Source organism: Stegastes partitus, unplaced genomic scaffold, assembly GCF_000690725.1.
Source record: "Stegastes partitus isolate 25-593 unplaced genomic scaffold, Stegastes_partitus-1.0.2 Scaffold516, whole genome shotgun sequence".
NCBI lineage: Eukaryota > Metazoa > Chordata > Actinopteri > Pomacentridae > Stegastes > Stegastes partitus.
In genome coordinates this window covers 353362-375793 of record NW_007578247.1, presented here as the reverse complement: position 1 = coordinate 375793, position 22432 = coordinate 353362, and the positions used below count along the sequence as shown (strand labels likewise).

Here is a 22432-nt window from a genome sequence, read left to right as displayed (position 1 = left end):
AAAGGTCCTCTTACCTTAGGCAGTTCCCATTCAGACCTGGATCCATCAGCACTGTAGTAATAGGGCCGACCTTGTTCATCCACGTGCTTTATCCACTGCAAACACAAACACTGGTCAGCATCAAAGAGGAAAATAAAATACACATATTTGTGCCATGACTAAGGGTGACCGCAGAATAACATGCTGAGACTGAGTTAAATTATCTATAAATAAACCCAGATCCCACCTTCTCCTGCGTGTATTCGGACACGTAGAGGGTGTGTCCGTGTTCATCCAGTTCCTCGGACCAGCCTCTTGGGGGCGATCCGTACTGGCTGTCGGACTGGCTAGAGTGGGTGCTGTGGCAGTTCTCCTCCGAGGACAGCGGCTGAGGGGAAGGAGGCTGAATGAGGTGGAGGGTTTCATGACACAAGTTTTAAGAGAAGCATCAGCAGAATAAACACAACAAAGTATAGGGGACAACATTACAATCAAAATAGAAAAAAATGTGTTTGTTCTGGTGCTCAGTAGAGAATCTGTGGTATTTTTTAATCTCCTGTAGGGCAACTCAGGATACCAGAGTAACTTCCACTTCGTTTATTAGAGTGCTTCCATAGTAGGGTTCTCGGTGCAACATAATGGAAAGCTGCACGTTGGAGCAATTCAGCCATTCTTGTTTGAACCAGAACCTAGATCTGAAGACTCATAATGATACAGAAATTAGACTGCAGTACACAGAAGCACCACATGGAGGCAGCGTTGGACAGCTGGTAAGGAAACAGCAGCCTGACAGGAAACCAGGATTTCCTCTCATCAAAGGCGCTCTTGTTACTCTACCTTCAGCAACCACAACAGCATTCTAAAAGGCTTTTGAGGTTCACCACACCTTCGCCACAGTCTGTTTGTTTAACACAAACTGCCAGAGAGTCCATTTACAGACTGTTTAGGTCCTCTAGAACCGTGGCTTCAGCTCAGATTTTCGCTCATACAAGGGGAGCACCTGATTCCTGTGTTTCGGCATGTGATCAGAACGATTGCTTTCTTCTGACCAGACAGGAGAGGGAAGTGGTGATGGTGTTTGTGTACGCTTTATCCAAGTTTCCGAGCCAATGTGAGGCATATAATCAGAAATCTGATGTTTAGGACAAGACCATCTCCAGAAATGGATGATTTTTAGCATCACTTCAGTCTCTGGTGCAACACTACTCTACACACTCTCACCTCACTCTCTGCTGTGCCGTGGCTGTCTGCTCGGAAGCTGCTGGTGCTGCTGCTGGTGTCCCTGGTGCGCGGCGGCTTCCAGGTCCGCTCGCCCGTGGCTCGGTTGTAGTAGAAATGCCTGCCGCTCAGATCTTTGTGGGTCTCCCAGTCGCCCAGGATGTGGAGCGGGGAGCCCGAGGGGACGGGTGGCAGGCTGGACTGAGAGATCTTCAGCTCCTGGAGGTTTGTGTAGACCGGCGAGTCGGACCGGCCCTGACCTGTAGGTGACGTAGTCTGAAGGGAGAAGAGAGGAAAGGAGGTTAGATCAGCAACTCAGATGTATCATTCGTTCAAGATTTAATGGAAGATCTGCATGTTCTACTTTTTCCTATTTTCTAGCTGACATTCCCTGACTTCTCCAGGGACTTCATGAGTATTCTGACTTTCTTCTGAAAATCCTGTGATATTCCAGGAATTCCATAACCAGAAGGAACCACGAGAACACTTCAGTGTCTGCTGAGATCTGCTGGAATGTTCAGTCCGGGACAAAAACCAGCAGCTATCACATCCTGGGCTCGACTGTGGAATGTGATCAGTTGAGCTGTTTGTTGCAGCAAACGTAGAATTAAAAACATGCATACTGTATTTAGCGGCAAAGCCTAAAAACTGCAGCACAACAAACCAGCTCCTCTATATCAAAGAATGAAAGTGAGGTGTGGAGAACGCAGAGGAAGCCAGCGAGTGTCTCTGACAGTCTGCATGGCAGGATGCAGCTGCTGATCAAATCAAGTGCCACATGTGGCCTGCAGATACTTTAAAACATATCGGTGCGATTTTAACCGGGTGCTTCAACCACATGGACTCAACAAAGTTATGCAATCGTTTATCTGTCAACTCAAAGAACACCAAAGAAACGCAATGAAGATAAAGTGCTACTGGTATTTAAATGCAAGCCATACGATAAAAGATAAAGATTAAAGTGTGTTTCAATGATTTGACTTCTTAAAGGAGGTTGGAACAGCAGAAATCTGAGTTTCTGAGGCTCTTCTTAGAGGCCTGAACCAGTTGTTTGGGAGCACATGTAGCTGAGGGCTAAAGTCACGGATGACTTCCTTTAAATCTTCCAAGATTTCACGTCGAGGATTAAAATGTATTCCAGGTTTTACTACTAAATTCCACAGCACACCTGTTAGGCATGGTAACATTGTTTTTAACTAATAGACAAGTAAATAATGCTTGTTAAATATGTCTGTTGCATCAGAGCCCTAACAGATAAATGAACCCGTCTCTTGTCAGTAAACAGAACTAGCGTCCTCTTAGCAACCATGCCGTTATAAATATTGCTCAAAGTTATGCAACAATGGATTGGTTAAATAAAAGCGATGGGGAAGCCAGCAAAGATACGCGTGTTGCACAGCAAAGACCAGAGGAAGTAGAAGAAGAGATAAGATAGAACCTGGCTTCTGTGCAAAACACTGGTGTAATTTGTTAATTAGGTTGATGAGAGGAAAAAACTTGGAAGACAATTAATTAATGCAAATGTTTTGCATTGAGAGCATTATTCCATTTTATTTGTGAATATCCATCCATTAGCTGTAACAGGTAAACTATGGGCAGGTCACCCTTCATCACAAAGCTAGAACAAGGAGACATTCACACCAATTACTTCCCATGCATGTCTTTGAAACTAGAGAACCCACAATAAGAACATGCAAACTCCACACAGAAAAGCTGCAGCCTTCAAACCCGGGACCTTCTGGCTGTGAGCTAACAGTAGTAACCACTGCTCCATTATGCCACCCAGTTTGTGAATACACTTGACAGATATTTGAGATTCAATTTTCTTTTCTGAGTAACCACTAACCACGAAAAAAAACACTACATGGCCCCACAGTGTCAGTGCAAACACTCATCAAAGACAGTTTTTAGGTGGTCTTTTAAAACTTGGCAGCATCCGAAGGTCACTCCACAAAAGGCAGAAAGCTACGTTTCCATGGCTACAGCTCAGAACATTTAACGTTCTGCATTCCCTGAAAAATATTTGGGGGTTTTGGAGCTGAGTCTTACAGACTAACGCCAGCCTCGTGTCTCTCTCCAGTGAAGACCCAGCACCACACGTACAGAAACGAATCAGATATCAGAGGCCGAGCCAGCGCCGCACCCCGCCCCTGTTTGTTACAGGTGAGGAATGTGGGGGCAACACACTTCAGTTAGGAGGATTTGAGCCGCTTTCAGGACACAGATGGGACTTCCTGCCGGTCTTGGAATAACAGGAATATTTTTCACATAAATTATTATTTAATATCCTGCACACATGCTGCAGCAGAGCAAAGGTTTCGGCGGCGTCCTGCTGTTTTCAGTTAGGTTTGCCCGCTGCTTCTCGGTTTCAGTCCAACACACAAGCAAGTGGCCCGAGCAACGAGGCGAACCACAGAGATGATGGTTTGGCTGAACTCGGGTTCAGACTCATCCGTCACAACCAGATATGGAGCCAGAGTGCTGCAGCTTTAATTGGGTTTTTAGGGAATAATGTGCTAATGATCAAGTCTAAATGCAAATGATTGAGTGTGGCTCGAAAGCAAGGCTGGGGTCGAATCTATTTAGATTCCACTCAGCCCAGACAAACCCGACTGTATCCGGTGGAGGAGTAATTAACATGCTTCAACGTCCATTCTGACAGAAGTTAAACCAAAACATTTTTCAGCGGTTTCTGCTTTCAGAGAATAATTTAACAATCACTGTGGACAGAGAGGAGTGTGAAGCAACATGGGTCCACTGACGTGCACACCACACACGTCACAATCGTTTAATCTTGTATTATTCATGCTGCCTTCAGCTTCGGTTTAAAAGGCTATTTTGTGTTGCACCAACATGAAGCCACTGCATGATTTAAAAAGAATGATCAAAACTGAGGCAGCATGTTGTACTGTCAATAGATCATTTAGCTGTCAATCAACACATCCAAAGCTTTAATCAGCGCAAACCAGTGCAGCTTTTCATTCATGCTCACGTGGGTTGTTATCTGAGACAAAGCTGAGGAGGGCTCTCTGTAGCAGATGGACTGATCAGACGGTGCACAATATGCAGATTATTACCAGTGGAGGGTTCATAAATATCCAATCAGGTTACTGGTGAGCTGGCGTGCTCGAGCTGTGGAGCGGAGAAGTGGTGGTGGACAAAGAAGCAGCAATCCGCATGTTTTGTTTTTTTAAATCAAGCTTTAGTTTGACAGTCTGTCCAATAGAGTTGAAACATAAAGGAGGATTCTCATGAGACACCATCACAAATGCGACTGTCACACAAGCAGGACGACATGAATCTGTAAAACCACCGACAACAGTTTAAACTCCGGGTCAGACACGCTGCACAATGTACAAGGTGTAGCTGTTAAATAATGATGTGACGTTAAATCAGTCCAACCTCAGCTTGCAGCCTGAACAACCCTGAATGTTTGCTGCTCGAATTCCATAAAGTTCAGAGTTACGTCTAAGCCACGTTAAGCAGGAAGGGATTATCTTCACGGATGACACTTCTAACGTTGATACACAGAGACAGGTCTTTAATGAAAACCTTAAATTATCCAGTATTTTTGGTTTATGACAAAAACCTGCAAACACGATGACATTCCGATCGGTCACAGCTGCACTCAGTTCAGACATACAGCATGCTAACAACCGCTGCTACGCACTCATGTTGTAGCACTGAAATGAAACGAACCTGTGCAACAACCTTCACCAAGTCCATGAGCATTAATGAACCTAAACTCCTACAACCAAGTTAAAACCGACCGAGAACAATGACTCAGTCGGTATATCAATCAGGCTGCAACATTTCTATAAAAAGAAAGAAGAGATGACTAACCGAAACTTGAAACTAAACGAAATTTCAAAATAGAAGTGATGTCGAGAGACAATATTGGCTCTATTGTATTGAAACAGACTATTGTGTATCAGAGAATCGTGCACCATATGCTGAGACAGAAGTCTAACATTGCTGGAACAGCAGTAGACAGCAGAGACACTTTTACTAAATGTTTAATTGAAGTCAGCATAAAGTGTTTCCCTGGCACACGGCAGTCACGGAGTATCTGCTAATTTCAGACTGGCAAACTTTTGTTAGGACGTTATTAATGCTACCTGGAATCTAATTTAACAGTTTAAAGAGAACAAAGCTGATAGTGGCTGCCAGTGCTGATGGAAAGTCCTCCAACTAGAAATGGGCAGTCTGAGGAACAGGACAGAGAAATTAATTGTTCTAGAGGACATGAAATCCATCTGTACTGGCAAAGCAGACTCCCTGTTCTATATTAATCTAGTGGACACAGTGTAAAGAAACCTGACACGACCAAAGTATCACCGACGAGCAGAGTGCACATATTTTCACGTCCATCATGACTAATTTCTGTCACCTTGGATCCAGGGCTGCACACAAACACGTCGTCGTCATCCTCCCCGGCTCTCCTGTAACCTCTGAACACACTGAATGCACGACGCATGGCGATGCACGGCGGCCACCCAGTGTGACGGGACACACACTGTGGTTTCACCACCTCAAACACTTCTTTCTTTCTGTCCTCCTCGCTGTGTAACGTTCCGCTATAAGGCAGGAGGAAATCTGAGACCTGACTGACAGAAGGCAAAGGGGAACACGATCTTTCTACCCCACACATGCACACAGACAGACACACAGCAGAGTACACAAACTCATCTGACACAACAGGAAATGGTACTGCAAAAGTAGTGAGCTTCCCCTATCGCACTCTGTTTCTTTGTGTTTGAGTCAAAGTGGGTACTGACAGACGTATAGACGAGTCTGGACAGTTTCACCAAAGTCATGCTCTATATTTAACCCGACCAGAGCAGATGGGCTCAGTGTGTCGAGGAAAGATAAAACCACAGATCTCCACTACTCTGCAACTCTGCCCTGCACTCGTCTTTCACCTGAAGTGCAACACAAGACACTATGATAAAGAAGAGGAAGGAAGAGAAAGCAAGAGTGAGAAAAAAAAGAATCAGTTTAAGGCTACATCCAAGCAACACTAATACTATAATACAATCTCCATTCAGACAGGCGTTGTGGCAAGTTTCAGAAATAATCTCTGTGCATACTAGTACACACCTGAAAACACACATTCACTGGGCATGCATGCACGTGTTGGTGTAAAAAGGATTCAAAATTTAGTTTAGCCGCTGCTATAGCTCACCCTGTTGAGCTAGCGCCCCATGCAGGGGATAAAGTCCCCGATGCAGTGGCCATGAGTTTGAATCCCACTCATGATCCTTTGCTGCAAGTCCTTCCCCCCATTCTCCTCCCCCACTTTCCTGTCTCTCTCCTCACTGTCCTATATAAAAAAGGCCAAAAAATGACTTTAAAAAATAAATGTAACCACATACGAGCTGCTAGAATAGACAACATGATCAGCAACAGCATGTAGTCAAGGTTCAGATTGTGTGATAGATGACGAACATGGGCGTCCGTGTCATTACTGACCATCCATATTAAAATGCAACCCCAAAGTTTTTACACTAAAACAGGGTCAGCAGAGTTTCCAAAAGTCTCCATTTAAGAGGTCCTAAAACGCCAGACCATAGTGTACGCTCTGGGTAAATCTAGCAGGTGTTTTAAGATGAAGACACATTAGCGTGGATGCAGCCAAATATCATTCACCTGCAGAAAAAAAAAGTGTTGAGAAAGCTGAGAAGTGTCAGTCACTCTGACACACTATGAAAAGGAAGATATTCCCTCCTCATTCTTAAATATATGTAGCAACATACTGAGGATGTTTCAACATTACAGCAGCAGCTTTTTGTCTTTGAAACACGCGTTACACAAACTCTGTCTGACTTTGTGTTGTATTGTTTCCTCTTGGTTTTATGCTTGCAGCAAGAGACTTTGATCTTCAACTAGAGTAAAAATCCAGGAGCATTACTAAAGACATATCTGCTGTCATGCAGGCTGCAGAAAGTAAATGCCAGTTGCAGCATTTTGAGGTTTTAAAAATCTGGTGACAGCATGACAACACTGCTAGTGTGTTTACATGTTGACGTCTACCTGGCAACCACCGGCCAACTGTATGCTGCGTTGTGAAAAGTCAACAGGGTTGGAGAAAACGAATAAAGAAAAAAAAAAGGCACAAATAAGGTGTAAAAGACATGAAATAAAAACATATTGTGAAGCTACCAGGAAGCCATCGTCCTCCAGTATCATCACATTCCTGCAGCCTACAGCGTCCAGGAGTAGAAGGTGTCGGGTGCTCAGAGACATGGCCGAGTTAAAGGAGGCTGTTTTAGTCTTACTCAGTGGTGCTGAGTAAGACTCAAAGGTGAATCATCAAGATTGCAAGACATTTCTGAAGACAGATTTTTAAAGGTTTAATGGACAGAGGATACGAGAGTGGCTCTAGATGGAGCAGACCGATTGGCCTGTGGCTATTTTAGGCTGAAGATGAACAGAAAATGAGCCTCTGAACCTACTGTCAGTTTCTACAGGGAACTTTCTTGGAGGTTGTGGTTGTTGCTTCAGCTAAAGTTGGTCGTAAACAGATCAAGAAACTGCCTGACTCTATGGATGAAAGGTTATGATAACTATTCTAACAAAGAGTGGTACTGGCTGCTGAATATTCTTGGAAAGTCAGAATTGTTGTTATTTGTCATTTTGCTACTTCTTTGTTCCACTTAACCTAAAAGTTTTAATTAAACAAGTGAGATGGGATAACTTCATGTAACTTACAAATAATTGTTTCCTAATACTTGTGCTCACCTACAAAGTCCACTGAAAAAGACAAACCTCACTTTGTCTTTGTTAAACTTAAAGTTTGAGGTTCAGAGTGACTGATAATGAAATGAATCCTGTTAATACAGTTTACCTTCTAATTGTGCACACAGTGTATGTGTAATGTAAGAACAGCAACGTGTCCTGATAAACCTGCAGACAACTATCACTGGACCCGGTGCTTGTTTGAGCGTCCTTCAGCTCCTTGATTCGTTTTTTCAGCCCTCAACTGCTGTTTTAGTTCAGAGCCAGATATTGACCCTCAGGAGCAGGTTGGAACCAAAACACAATAACAGAAGAGTCAATACTGGACGCATTTATCATCAGCTTTCCAGGTAGTGCATGATTCCAAATGACTGCAAATGTTGCTCTCGAGTGTGGCTACTGACTTCACATAATATGTCACTGCTATGTTTACAGTCTTGTCTTGAAAAACATTTCAAATATTACATACATGTTAGTGTGTGATTAAAAATAATACAAATTTAAACCTTTTTTAAAATGTATTCCTCAGTCATTTACAGTAGTTTTCATTTCTGAAAATGTTCTTTATTAACAGGTCCTCTTGTTCAGTACAGATCTACATGTGTATATCTGTAATAAGCTATAGGCCACTAATCCTACATATTATAGCAGGCAGTGATAATGAAGAACTTCAGTCACTTATTAAATGTTCACATCGGTGGTCAGTGAACACAAGCTCTTCCCACAATTCACTGCAAGTAGTCTCAACGACTGCCTGATCATAAATCTCAGCTCACTGTTCATACTATACTCTCTGGGCAGAGTCCTGGCTGAAGTGAATGAGATATGGCAGAGAGCAGGGAGTCCTGGGATCAAGACCCGGGGTCCCTGACAGGTAATTAAAAATAGAAAGGACCTGAGGGGGCGGAAGCAGATCGCTCATACAGCTCGGGCGAGGGAGGTGTAAATGAGGAATGGAGGGCGTGAGAGATAGAAGGTGGGAATGAGGGGAGAGGGAGAGATGTGCTGTTGAATACAGAGTGGCCTTCTTCACAGCAGCAGCAGCAGCAGCAGCAGCAGCAGCAGCAGCAGCAGCCTGTCTGCGCCGCTGTGATAAATGAGTTTCAGACTACAGGCCAGTACAGTATAGGATCCCCACAAACTGCATTAGAATGCATTATGCAGGCTGGAGAGTGTGTAGGCACACCCAGCATGGAAATGTGTCATTAATTCAACTCAGAGCTCTAATGGAGAATGTGAATGCAGAGGAGAACAGACGCACACAGCAAAACCAAAGGAGCTGATGAGGACTGGCTTGCTAATGGAGCCCAATGAGATTATGCTGTGTTACAGCTCGCTGTAGCCCTCGTATTTATCACCATGTTGGGAATACCTCTCCATGAGTCCCCTCTCCTCTACCTCCCCTCACTCCATCCAGCCTCTTCTCCCACTGTGCTTGTACAATCACTACTAAATGACTGTGCCTGGCAGTGCGCTGTAAATTAAACCATAAATAATTCTGTGTGTAAAGAAGTGCAGGTCAGGGTGAGGGCAGCGGGGACGCAGGGCTGCAGTTACACATCGAGTCCACTAGGTGTCTCTCTTGGGTTGGAAGGGCAGGCAGGGAGCAGGGGCGGTGGTGAGTGGGTGGGAGTCTCCATCAAATGTATCTGGCCATGAGGAGAGTAGCGTGAGGGGGAGGGGTTTTTCTCAGTGCGCACATGGCAACCCACTCTGCAGCATCTCCATGCTGCACTTGGAGACATCAGGGGTGTCAGTGCAGCAGTTTGCACAGAGCCCTGCTCCGGCTCACACACTGATTTATTATGTGTTAAATCTCAGTCAGAGCTCTAATGCTGCGGTGCAGCCGATTCAGAAACTGCAGTTGATTCAGAAACTGCGGCCGATTCAGAAACTGCAGCTGATTCAGAATGTATAGGTGACCCAGAGAGCTGCAGCTGCCTGGATCCTGACGGAGACAAAGAAACTAGAACGTACTGCATCAGTTCTCCAGACTTTACACTTGCTTCCAGTGTGTCACAGAACGGCAAGTCTGACTACCTGCACTGTGCATAAATTACTAAATTGCTTCGTCTAAAAATATACCTGCTTATACAAAATGGATCTGCCATTCATCTTAAGGGGTCAGGACGCATTTACACTTCTGATGGGCACAAATGAAGGTGAAAAACCTGTCGTCACAGCCTCCTCCTGCCTCTCACATTTCTCTCCAAAAACTCAGCCTTCTTTATATCTCTATAGTCTGCATGTGACAAACTGTACAACAACAACAGCGCCTGCTATTGAACACACACCTGTTTAGAACATTCATGTTGTTGCACTTGTGCAAGTATCTGTGTAAAGATGAAAGTAGGCAGCTTGAGAGAAATTCTCACACCTGGACGGCTGGGTAGAGATTTGGAAAGAGGGCACGGCTGTTTCTTTTATCTTGGGTGCAGCTCCTCTTCCCAATTCTTATGTCAGTTCTTCTGTTAGACAGTCTGACAGCATTTGATTTTAAGCATGCTGCTGCTTTTAGATCTTCAAGAACAAAAACTGGTGACGCTTCAGTTAGCAGCGCCTGACCAGGAAGATATAGCAACCAAAATGTGAGATGGAATAACTCACTGAGGTGTTGATTCAAATGTATGGAAGCTGTAGGTAAACTGTACTGCATTTTACTGATATCACTGTCTAATATTTACACTATATTAATGATTCATTCTAATAATTCTGTTTGCTTCATACACATGGCAGCATTAGTCAGACCTCAACACTTCCTCCATAGATCTAATCTAAAGGTGACTACATTTCAACCTGAAGGCTGCACACACAAATAAACAAACCACACGCTGTAAAGTGTGATTGTCTTGACACTGCAGTAATGTAGCAGCAAAAAATAATTATTCTGTCTCACTGAAAAGGTCTTCCTCTGATCTGTCACAGATGGCGAGCGTGTCAGTGTCACACCTCAGAGCGGCGTGCGTTTCCTCTATAACGGCTGTTACATAATGTGATTGTGTAATTGAATTAGATGAAAGCAGGTTAAAGGAAGTGCGGCGAGGCGGGGTGGCGGGGAGAGGTGGCATGGTGACTGACGGAGCTGCATCCGTGACCATGGCGACTTGCAGCCAATCAGGCGGTCACGCAGAGGAGCGTTTGAAGCCGGGCCGCGAGGGTTAGAGGAGGGAGGGTGGGTGGAGGGCGCACCACCTCAGAGCTGATGCATCAATCCGGCTCCCTCTGTTCTTTTGTCCTCTCATCTTTCTGCGCTGACCTCTTCCCCTCCGCCGCCTTCATCTCTCGCTTCTGCTTCCCCTCTCTTGTCCACTTTTCTCTCCGCACACACGCAGCAAAACACTCGCTGCTCTTTTCCTCTCGCTGCATCCTCTGATAATCAACCTCTTTGGCCATTCTTTGCTTCTTTTTTTTCTCCTTTCTCTTCTGCCAACGCCCCGCTGCCCCCTCCCGCAGTCACCTCCTCTCCCTCCGCTCCAGGAGGAAGGATGCTGATGATGATGGTTGCGTCCATATGATCAGATTAACCTACATTTCCGCATCGCTGGCCGTCAGTCAGACCACATTCGCCCACTCCCCCATCATCACATTTGTGGCATTTCACAAGCCAAACCCCCCCCCGTCTCTCTTCACAAGCCGACACTGACATCCAGCAGCAATGTATCAACATGCACAGGAGAAAAAAAACACACACACTCGCACACTGCTCCTCACTTCCCTTAGCAACCAGTTCCTGCCTTGCATTGCAGTTCAGAAAGGCATCCTGTGAGAAAAGACCTGAGAGTCAGCTTGGGAGAGAAGCTGGAATAGTGAATGCACGAAGAAAAAAAAAATGTTAATAGAATCTGAATATTGACTTCACTCACAAACTCTCACACAAGTCAGCAAAACATGACCGGGGTTTGTGAGTGTAAGGGGGAAAAAAAAAATCTGAGAAACCCTGAGATGAAAGTGAGTCAGCATCTTTTCAGTCGTGGGGATGACGACAGCTACTTTCATTTCACGGATCAGAGCATTCGGTGAGGCTCACAACCTGACAGAGATGCGAGCAATTAACCTTTTGGTCCTGAGCTGATAGCGCTCAGCTAAAATGTCAGTTTGTGTCTGTGGAAAGACATCCCGGTTCTGATAAAGCACGAGAAGCTCGTTGGAGAATAACTGGTCTAACAGACACTGCTGCTGCCTGGATACTGCAGACAAAGAAGCTTCAAGGCTGCGAAAATGGTTTAAACGCGTAGAAAACAGGCTGCAATTGACAGATGAATTAGAGCTTTTGTGTCAAAATGATCTGTTTTACATCGTTTCAGATTATTTTACAAACTCGGTGACTTGTTCAAACAGCATCTCTGCAATGTGTTTGCCTTCTGCGTGAGGAACAGAAGGGCTTTACTGTGCCATGCACTTCCTCTCCAATCAAATTTTCCTCTTGAAATGTTAATGAGCAGGAGGGAGAGGGCGGATTTTGAGGACGGGGGAAGCCTGCAGCCATGTTCAGTCTCATGTGCATATGGGGAGACGCTGTCGTTGGCCCAGAACCAGTCTGCAGCACTGCGCTGCACATTCTACTGTAGGAGTGAGAGCCTGTAAGTGAGCTTAACTAGAACATGGAATCAAAGAATTCATATCTGGGACAACGTGTCCATGGTTATTTTATAGGCAACAATACTTTACAGGGTTTGGCTTCTATTTAGGACTAAACGCTCGTCAGTGTGTGAAAGCAAACGCAGATGAGTCAGAATCAGCCAGACATCTCCTTTTTTAGCCCCAATCCTTTCTTTAAAGCATAAGGAGACATTCCTGCTCTGTTTAAGAATGTGAGTGTGTCTGGGTATGTATCTCAAATATCACCAGGTCAGTGCTTACAGCTGCTTGATTGCGTGTCTGTGAGAGAGAGAGAGACGATTGGAAACCATGTTTTTGCATGTGCTGCTTTCTGTCAGCGTGGATGATATGATTTGTGTAACAAGCAGCTTCAGGTGGGCTCCACCTGTGTCCCTGCAGCACCTGGGCGTGATGAGTCCCTCTGTCCCCTGGTGTGTGCTTCTTTGTTTTCTCAGAACAGTCATCAGATCTGTTCAGCCTGGCTGCACACAGATTCCACTGGTCTAGTGACATTAAAAAAAAAAAAACTCTATTTGTGCCTCTTTGCAAGATATTTGGTTCTAAAAGTTTGATACAAACATTCAGCAGACAAGCTCACTTCCATCGACTGAATATAAAAGATGGATGCAGTGACATCACACCACCTGTTGATTTGTAGATGACCGCTTTGAGGCCACAAATTTAACACTGAGACATCTTTTAAAACCAAGTGTGGATCTGACTGATACTCAAAGACACACAGAAGTAATGACAAGGCCACCCTGACCTAAACCACATCCTGCTTCATGGTCAATCTTCCTCTTAGTGGGACCAAAGTTTACGAAAGAAACATCAGGCCACATTCACAAAGTCTTGAAAATAGTGATTATTCATTAGGAAAATGTTTGTTTTGTAACAAATCAAGAAAGAAGTAGGATCACTTTCTCATGGACTTCTATACAATCTGACTTCTTTTTGCTACAGGATGAGTCGCCCCCTGCTGGTCATTAGAAAGAAACACGTGAAAAATACTTCTGCGTTGGCTTCTCTTTTCAGACCCAGAGGTTTCATTCATCTTTTATACACAAGCATGACTTTGCTCGCTGCTCGCTTGCTATCTGACTGAACTAACAATACCCCTTGAAGCTTTTTCTCCAAGAACAAGTCGTATCCTTTTTTCGTAGCTCCTTCCGGTTTACTCCCTCCCTCCACTTTGCCCAAACATGAACACCGTATTCCTTGTCAAAAAGCAATTTAAGGAAGAAAATAAAGGTCTCAAAGCTCATGAATTTTCTAACAGAAATTGTTAATTTAACTTGCTTGGTAAAGTTTATTCAAACATGCACCACAGAGAGGCTGACAGAGGGAGTTAAATAAAAGAAAACGCCGCAGCACAGATTACAAGCTATAAGAGGCATCGCCACTCTGAACTCACTGGTCCGTCCCCTGTTAAAGGTCAGTGCTGTCAAAACAGCTTGCTGTTGGTCAAAAGGACAAATTCACAGGTCAGACTACTCCAGTTGCACTTTAAGCTAAAAACTCTTTACTTCACTCCTGTGAACAGCTTCCATTGGAATAATTAAAGTCACCACAAAGTTCACTGTTTTAAATGCTGGTGTGACCTGGCCTTTACTCTGAGAAGTACTGAGAGAACTGGACTGTGTAGGCAACATGGGGAAACAAAGAAAATGCATGTGCACATGTGCATGCTATGCAGAAACCCCTACGTTTTTCTACTCTTTGGGGGGTCAAAGGCCACAGATCTGCACTGCAGCAGTGACTCCCAGACCCCCAGCAGTCTGTCCAGTCTGGGTGCCGCTCTCCCACCCCTCCTCCTCCTCTTGACCTCCTCTTTCTTTTCATTTCAAGCCAAACCTGGACTCAGACACAGTACTTTCACTACAAGCTGAGAGCCAGCGTCTGTGCTCTCCGATCAAAGTGTGAGACACACAGCCAGACTTGTGGGACGAGATGACAGAGCTGCGCTGCAATCTGTTACCCGCACAACCATCCAATAAAAAGGAAGAACAGGATGTGATGGATTCTGCGTGCACTCCTGAGAGAGAAGACAGAACGGGAAGGGGTCTGATAAATGAATTCTGGCTGCAGAAGTCAAACGACCTGCCAGCACCCTGACAGCATCAATTTGTTCTGTTTAGTTGCGGAGAGGTTTTGGGGAAAAATATCGATGACACGCCGAAGGAAAATTCAATTTCTTTAATGGAACCGGCATTGCCAAATCTTGCTCTTATTACTCATTTCGAGTGGTCTTTGCAGCACAAAGACTCTGTGTTCAAACTCGCTGCCATCGGGTTTTCTCCCACTGCAGGGCCAAAACAAACAGAGAGGCTGTTCTGTTCTGACACCACTAAACATTACGCATTACATTCTGACACTTCTGACTATGAAAACGTGGTTAATTAATGCTAACGCAGACGGTGCGCCTGGTTTCACGTCGCTTTTTTTTCTCCTTTCCGCAGCAACATCTCTAGGACATGAAAAGAGCAGCACCCAGGCTACACATGAAACAGAGACATTTACAGCTGGTGTCTGATCCATCCACCCGTGGCTCTGGCTATTAACAGAACAGAGCAGCAGACAGCGCCACTGTATTTTAAGAACTATTTTGCTTCCAGAATTTTTATTTTCTCTCCATTTCTTGGTGGCAGGGAGCACAGGGCTGAAGCAGAGGCTTAGCAGCATTCCTGTGTGGCTGACAGCTGACAGCTAAGCCCCCAGTTAATAACTAATCCTGTGCTAATGCCTTCAGCGTGATTGGTTCAAGCTAATTACACCGGCTCCCTTCCCTGGGTGCTGAATGGCTGGCCGGGCGGGGCGGGGCGGGGCCGAGGGGAAGTGGAGGTTTTGGTTGTAGAACTGAAAGATCAGTTGATGAAATGACAGACAACAAAATGCATGTACAACTATTTGGATAATCAGTTAATTGTTTGAAGTTGTTTTTGAGGCTGATATGTGGAACTTTTGATGGTCTGAGCTTCTCAGATGTGACCAGTATCAGTTTTTCTTTGTTTAATCAATAGCATCTATTATTTGCTGCCATCACATGACGCATCCTAAAAAACATTTCAACACGGGGAAAAAACTCAGCCTTTGATGTGTAATAATCTGAAAAATGGAAGATTTACAGCATATTAATGCAACAAATCATGCCTTGTACACGGTGCTGAAACTCTGACCCGATGTCTGCCAGGCTGCCTGATCAGAACCAGACGGCCATTTTACTAGCAGCATAAGGAATCTTCATCAGGGACTACGTGCCGGCTGACCTAATAACCCTGCGTTGGGTGAGCCAGAATTATCCTTTAATTAAGACAACGAAACAACTTCGTCACAGGAAGCAACAGTAGAGACAACAGGAAGAGACGGATTGATGGATGCAGCAAAGGTGCCAGGCCTTGTGGATTTAAAGCAGGGATGCTGGTGTGTTCTTGGTTGGCATCTTTACTCCACATGAACGTCCAAACACTTTGGTCTGGAAACAGCCCTAGTTAGTTTCAGATTGGATCAGTGAAGACTTCTACTGTGCTGGTATGCAGGAGGGAGCAACACAGAGTCAGTGTTACACCACCAGCTTAAACACAGCCATCAAAACCAGACATTTCCACTCCATGGTCTGATGTGGACCGGACACGAGCAGAAAACCTCCCGCCACACAGAGCAGAGTGTTACCGGAGAAGCCTACGCGGGTCAACCCAGATGCGGTATTCTGCTGGTTACTAATTTGGTGTGAAAGGCCTATTAGCTACCCATATCAGTTCTCAAAAGCAACAGTGGAACAGCACCAGAGGAGACAGGTCTGCAGCTACACACAACACCAGTCCAGGTCCGACCAACTGACACCTCCAATCCATTTTTGTCTTTAGCTAGAGACAGGAGTATTTTTTTAGTGTAACATTACTTCACACTGGATACAATACATGTTATTGTACTAAGTGAATGCATTACCAGGCAGCACAAACGACATCATAAAAGCACATAATCACTCTGTGACAGCTCATTATGCTTTGGAACCAGCTCATATAAAAAAATGTTTAAAAAATAAAAAATAAAAAAACCTCCAGCAGCTTTCTCACTCTCTCTCTGTCTTTAGCGCTGGACTGGGAGGCAGCTGGCTGTGGTTTATAGAGGTTATTAATATTCCCTCAAATCTTCCTGCTAATCTGCTGTGTTTATGCAGAAACAGATAGAGAGACTCGGTGGGTTTCTGAGGGCTGAAGGAGGGGCACTGATTCACTACCATGAAACAGCGAGAATGATTATGAGTCCAAAATGTAGAAAATTAGGGAAAGTACAGAACATTAGAACATTTAAATCATCTCTTGACATACCTTAGAGTGTTTGTACTAATACATTAAATGACCAAAAAGCAAACCAACAGCCAAACATAATACCTATATGTGAATGTTTGACATCTCACTGCAAAACCATGGGGCAGTAATCTGCTGCCAGAACAGCTCTCACTCCTCTGGTTTCAGGATTTTCACCACATGTTGGATCCTGGCTGCAGGGATTTGCTCCCATTGAGCCCCGAGAAGTGTACTGAGGTCGGTCCTTAATGTTGTTGATAAGGGCAGGCTTCCAGTGCTCTGCTGATTTAACATTGCACTCCGATAACACTGTCAGACTCACAATAGACAGTTTATCTTTTGTAACAACCACATGCCTACATTGCCCACAATGCAACGTGTCTCCTGACAGTACAAGGTGTGGGATAGGGCTAATGTCTGTGTGAACCTTTTCTTCCCCATCAGCTTGGAAAACAGTTTTCTTATGGACTGGTTTTGTACTCGTAGAACATGGATAATCCACATCCACGTATGCAGCTTTAATAAACAGAGTTATTTATTGGGTCTGTGTTTGCCACGGGTCATAATATAAAGAATCATCGGGGGGAAAGGGGCACTGTGTCAGTCATTCTGAGGGAGACGGACAGATTTCCTATTGCTCCGCTGATGTATGTTCAAAGTCAGAATTAAAATACATAAATATGTGATAAAACGCTTGACTGTCAAATGAATGTTATATCATAAAAGATAAAACAAAAATATTGTGTCAAGAATATCACTGACATGCAGTCAGATCACGAACATATCGGCAAGAACAGGGGCTATGCCAGGAGAAGAGTTTGAGGAGGTTTTTTTTCCAGGATGCGTTTGGCTGTAATGAATCTACAACATAGTTTTATAGTGTTGGTTTGTTTGGCAACAACAGCACGCAGATCAGGACTGGCTAGATGTGGATTTGCTAAAATTTTAAAACATCTAAAAGTAACATCAATAATTTTTACTTGAAGTTACTGCAAACAAATAAGCTTTTAAGTAGTAATTGAGGATGATAAGCAGAATAAAAGTTAGAAGTCATACTAAGCAAAAGTATGGATTTTCATTTTGTGCAATATGCAAATTAACTGTAACTTTCCTAAAATCCATCCATTATCTATATATCACTTAATCCTCACTAGGGTCGTGAGGGGCTGGAGTCTATCCCAGCTGACTCAGGGTGAAGGCAGGAGACACCCTGGACAGGTCACCAGTCTATCACAGGGCTACACTTAGAGACAGACAACCAAGCACACTCACATTCACACCTACGGACAATTTAGAATCACCAATTAACCTCAACATGTTTTTGGACTGTGTGGGAGGAAGCCGGAGAACCCGGAGAGAACCCACACTGCACGGGGAGAACATGCAAACTCCACGCAGAAGGATCCCGGGTGTCCTCACCAGGATACAAACTGGCGACCTTCTTGCTGCGAGGCAACGGTGCTAACCACTGCCCCACCTTGCAGTCCCAACCCCCTAAAATACTCATCTTTATTTTCAGATGACACTAATTGCATGACCAATAATGTAATTCTGGTATTCCTTGTATGTTAAATATGTCAGTAGGATAAATGTTGAAAGGCCTCTCAGTAGGAGAGTACACCATCATCTAAATTATCATTCAGTGCTGGAGCATCAAGGTGTTTACTCAGTTGGCAGTACGGCACCGAGCCCAAACCAAAGATCCCGTTCCCAGTGCATTGGCATGTACTGTCCATTAGTTATTAAACAAGCCAGCATGTTTCGCATTTAATCGCACTGACATGAATTTGTTAAACTGCCGGCGTCTTGGTGTGCGTCAGCAGCCGGTGTTCGTTTCTAATGAACGTGACCAGAGCCTGAACCAGAGGTCACTTCCACTCTGCAGCAGAACAAAGCTGGAACATTTGCACGGTTACACTTTGTGTATATTTTCTCCTCAGACTGTCTACCTTGCCAAGTCTCTTGTCTCCACACATCAAAAACACTTCCCATGAGCCTTTGTGGTTGCGAGAGATGAGGAGAATGTCCACATATCCCTTTTTGACACATGTGCGATACTCTCACAAACACAGTGTTTGCCTCAGCATGCAAAGGAAAAACATCACCGATACAAGGAACAGGCGCTCAGCACGTCCTGTTGTAGAGGATTGGGTTTCAGGAGAAGCAGATTACCTGTAGTAGCGGAGATTTTGCGTCAGTCTCATGAATTAATGACTGCTATAAACATGTTGCTATACTGACACCTCATAGTACCGTGTGAGTGTGTGTGTGTGTGTGTGTGTGTGTGTGTGTGTGTGTTAGTGTGTGTATTCAGGTTCCTATGAGTCCTGAGCAGCTGAGAAGAAAATAACAGGATGTGTCATGCCGTCCACTGCAGCCATGATTTCAATGACAGTTTCTCAGCTGAAATAAAACTAATGTTTCAAACTGCTCTCCCTAAAACAGCTCAAACACATCAACAGATAAATTCAAATGAATGATTCAAAAATGTGTTACTCGTCAACTCTGGCGAGCAACGTGCAGGTACACACATCTAAAAACTCTCCTGCTGCAGACACACGAGCACGGCGAGCTGGGACTGTGACAAAAACAGATCAAGTTACTGTCTTCACAGTGCAGATGCCAAATATATCAAGAGTCAGCTGCAGTCAGAGCTGAGATATCAACATGTTAGATAACACGGACGCCCCGCTAACATTTCGCCACTGGTGATAACTATTTGACAGATTACTAAGGCCTACATATCTGTTGATACCACATTGATTGCATGTGTTCATTTTACACAAGATCACACGCATAGTCAAACGCTGCAGGATTAATGTGCTCTCACTGATCGACATCGGAGAAATGTCTTTCTCCTGCCACCATTGCAGCGAGTTCAGAGGTCAGGGTTGCCCACAGAACACTTCTGTGCTGTGTTCAAGGACGTTTTGGCGAGGTGGCAGGTTGACATGATGGTTTCAGTTTCAGCCTCTGACATGAAACATTGCTGCACACACAGCTCAGTCATACTGCTGCAGCACATTCAACAGATCCAGTATTTACCTCATTTTAAACAGGACGGACAAACTTGGCTTAAAAAAACAAATCTAAGAAGTTATATCATTTGAGCAAGAAACTAAAACAGAAAGAATCATTGGATTTTCAACTTGCCATGTCATTCTGACTATTGATGTACCATTCTGTTGATAAATTAATCCATCCATCCAATCCAATTAAACCATGATATTTAATTAAAAGCACTTTATCATCAACTCACTAAAAATGTGCCCAACAGTTTGCACCAGATTCTATAAAAACAGATCATTCTGCACTTCCTCTGACACACACATGACAAAAAATAGGGAATTTTTTTAGTTGAGCTGCAGGCCGTGTTCACACAGGACAGGCAGGAGGTAAGTGTGGAGAAAATGAAGAAAAGTAGCAGAATATCAACAATAAGTTGTCTTTTTTTCTTTTTTTGCAGTACAGTCGTGACTCGATAATCCCACCCTTAACCATCCGAAAACCTTGCTATCCGACAGGTTTTTAAGAAAAACGGATGGAACCCATAGACCATAGCCTTAACATACCGACAGCCTTGGATTCCGACTCCGACGTGACATTTTATGTCACCAGTAATGATAACGGCGTATTATCTGACTGATCAATCCAACAGATTGGCTACGTTCAGACTGCAGGACTTAATGCTCAATTCAGATTTTTTTCTGAAATCTGTTTTTCTTGTGAGTTCACATTTCCAATTAAATATGACTTGTATGTGATCTGCTGTGTGAATTTCATACGATCCAAAAGTGTCGCAGAAGAGGACAAAACAATGTCACATGCCGCAAGCATGCTCAGTGTTTACGGAAGTAGACAGGGATGGTAACGGTGGAGCGCAACTGCCGCCGCCACCGATGGTGGAAACAGAACTGTGACCGCTAACAAAACCAGCATCAGCAGCCAAGTACTGCCTGTGCACTGCGTTCTGGCCACTTCCACCCCATTGGAGTGCTCCCCGGGGTGGAAGTGTCCCCCCGACCACCCCGATCATTCAGATATTCATCATTAATTGGGCCTGAATATCCAGAGACCAGAAAGTGCTATTCGAACCAGCCCTACTATTATTATATTATTATAACAACTATAAACAATAAATATTAACAACAAATGACCCTTCAAGCATCAAGCCCTCCTTGTATCTTGACCTCCGTCTTGACAATCCGACAGCCTTGCTATCTGACATAAAAGAAGGTTTTACATTTGGTGTTGGATTGTCGAGTCACGACTGTATCTGTAATACTTGTGGGCAGTTCAAAAAAATGTTGTGCATGGTGCAGAAATGCAGGTTTTTAAAATGTATGCAAATTAAATAATCAAAGAAGACTTTATATTGCAGAGAAAGGTGAGCCCACAGGGAGGAAAAATATCACAGGAGGAAACATTTTTAAAAAACTGAAAGTGTTTGACTTTCAGAGGGTTGATTTGCAATTCTATCTCTGGTCCTGGTTCATATATGGTTCAAAGATATTTATCCAAATACACATTACCTCAAACATGCATAGCAAGGATAAAAACACATCAGCTTCAGTTTGAACCACAGCAGCACAAGGGAAACATTACTTTTACCGTTTTTTGAAGTGAAAAATTACTACAATAAACAGACCAAAGAGGACAACAAACCAGATTCCAAAGACATTTAAATCACTCATTGTTTCACTCATTGCAGTTTTACTGTTGCTATGTTTCGGGTTATCTCCTCAATTTTCACGTAAAGCACGAGCATCATAGTATTCAAACACAAATCTGTTAAAACAAATCTACATGTGTTATTTGACAACTGACTGACATGGAGGGATAAAACAATAACCTTTATAAGGAGCCATTAACTTAGAATCCGATGAAAAAAAACAGCTGCCCTGTGAGGACTAATCACACTGATGTCTAATGAATTCACCCTGAGTGCAAAGGTGATAACTGTGGTCTCTGCTGGTCAATATTCACAGGACATAAGGGACAAATAAAACTGTGCAGAATAACGATATTAGGGCTGCTCGCTTCCCAAACAGATGGCAGGTTTGGATTTGCTTGTCAATAACAGTACAGTAAAATGCAGTGATGGTGTGCTGTAGTGGTTAGAATCACATTACAATACTGTCACAATGCACTGCCCACACTAATGGAGGTGTCTTCTTTTTCATGGTCGACTAATTACACTGTTAATTGCTGCATTACGTGTGAAGGTTCACGATGCTGGTGTATTCCTTTTAGTTTGGTTGGTGGTACTAATAACATCACCGAGGGCTCTGCTCCATTCAGGTGTCGCGGTTAGTCATCAGCAGATCTTTTTCATGGCAGATATCTTAACATGTCACAGCAAGAAAAGCACAGGTGTATTTAATAACATTACAATAACAGTGATGAAGGCTGCATTCCAGTTGGAGGAGGTCCTGGCTCTCTGATCACTGACACATTTGATGGAACTGAGCCACTGTTTTAATTCCAGCTGTGCTTTCCCAGCTTTACCAAGTTAAACTGTCTGCTGTGAAAAAAAAAAGCACTTTACCAGGCCTCTAAAACTGAAGCAGCTACATGGAATTCAGTCAAAT

The 22432-nt window shown here is 43.9% G+C and overlaps 1 protein-coding gene across 5 annotated transcripts in view; it reads right to left on the bottom strand.

The window, feature by feature from the left end:
• The window catches only part of arhgap12b (Rho GTPase activating protein 12b), a 72099-nt gene that overhangs the window by 16666 nt on the left and 33001 nt on the right, over nucleotides 1–22432 (bottom strand). For 3 of the 5 annotated variants that reach the window (XM_008287720.1, XM_008287721.1, XM_008287725.1), the window contains exons 3-5: nucleotides 1201–1473; nucleotides 227–382; nucleotides 15–95 (exon numbers count right to left, since the gene is read on the bottom strand). In XM_008287720.1, the coding sequence (XP_008285942.1) occupies nucleotides 15–95; nucleotides 227–382; nucleotides 1201–1473 (510 nt within the window). The remainder of the gene's footprint in view (nucleotides 1–14; nucleotides 96–226; nucleotides 383–1200; nucleotides 1474–22432) is intronic. The other 2 variants (XM_008287722.1, XM_008287723.1) reach the window with 1 other exon arrangement.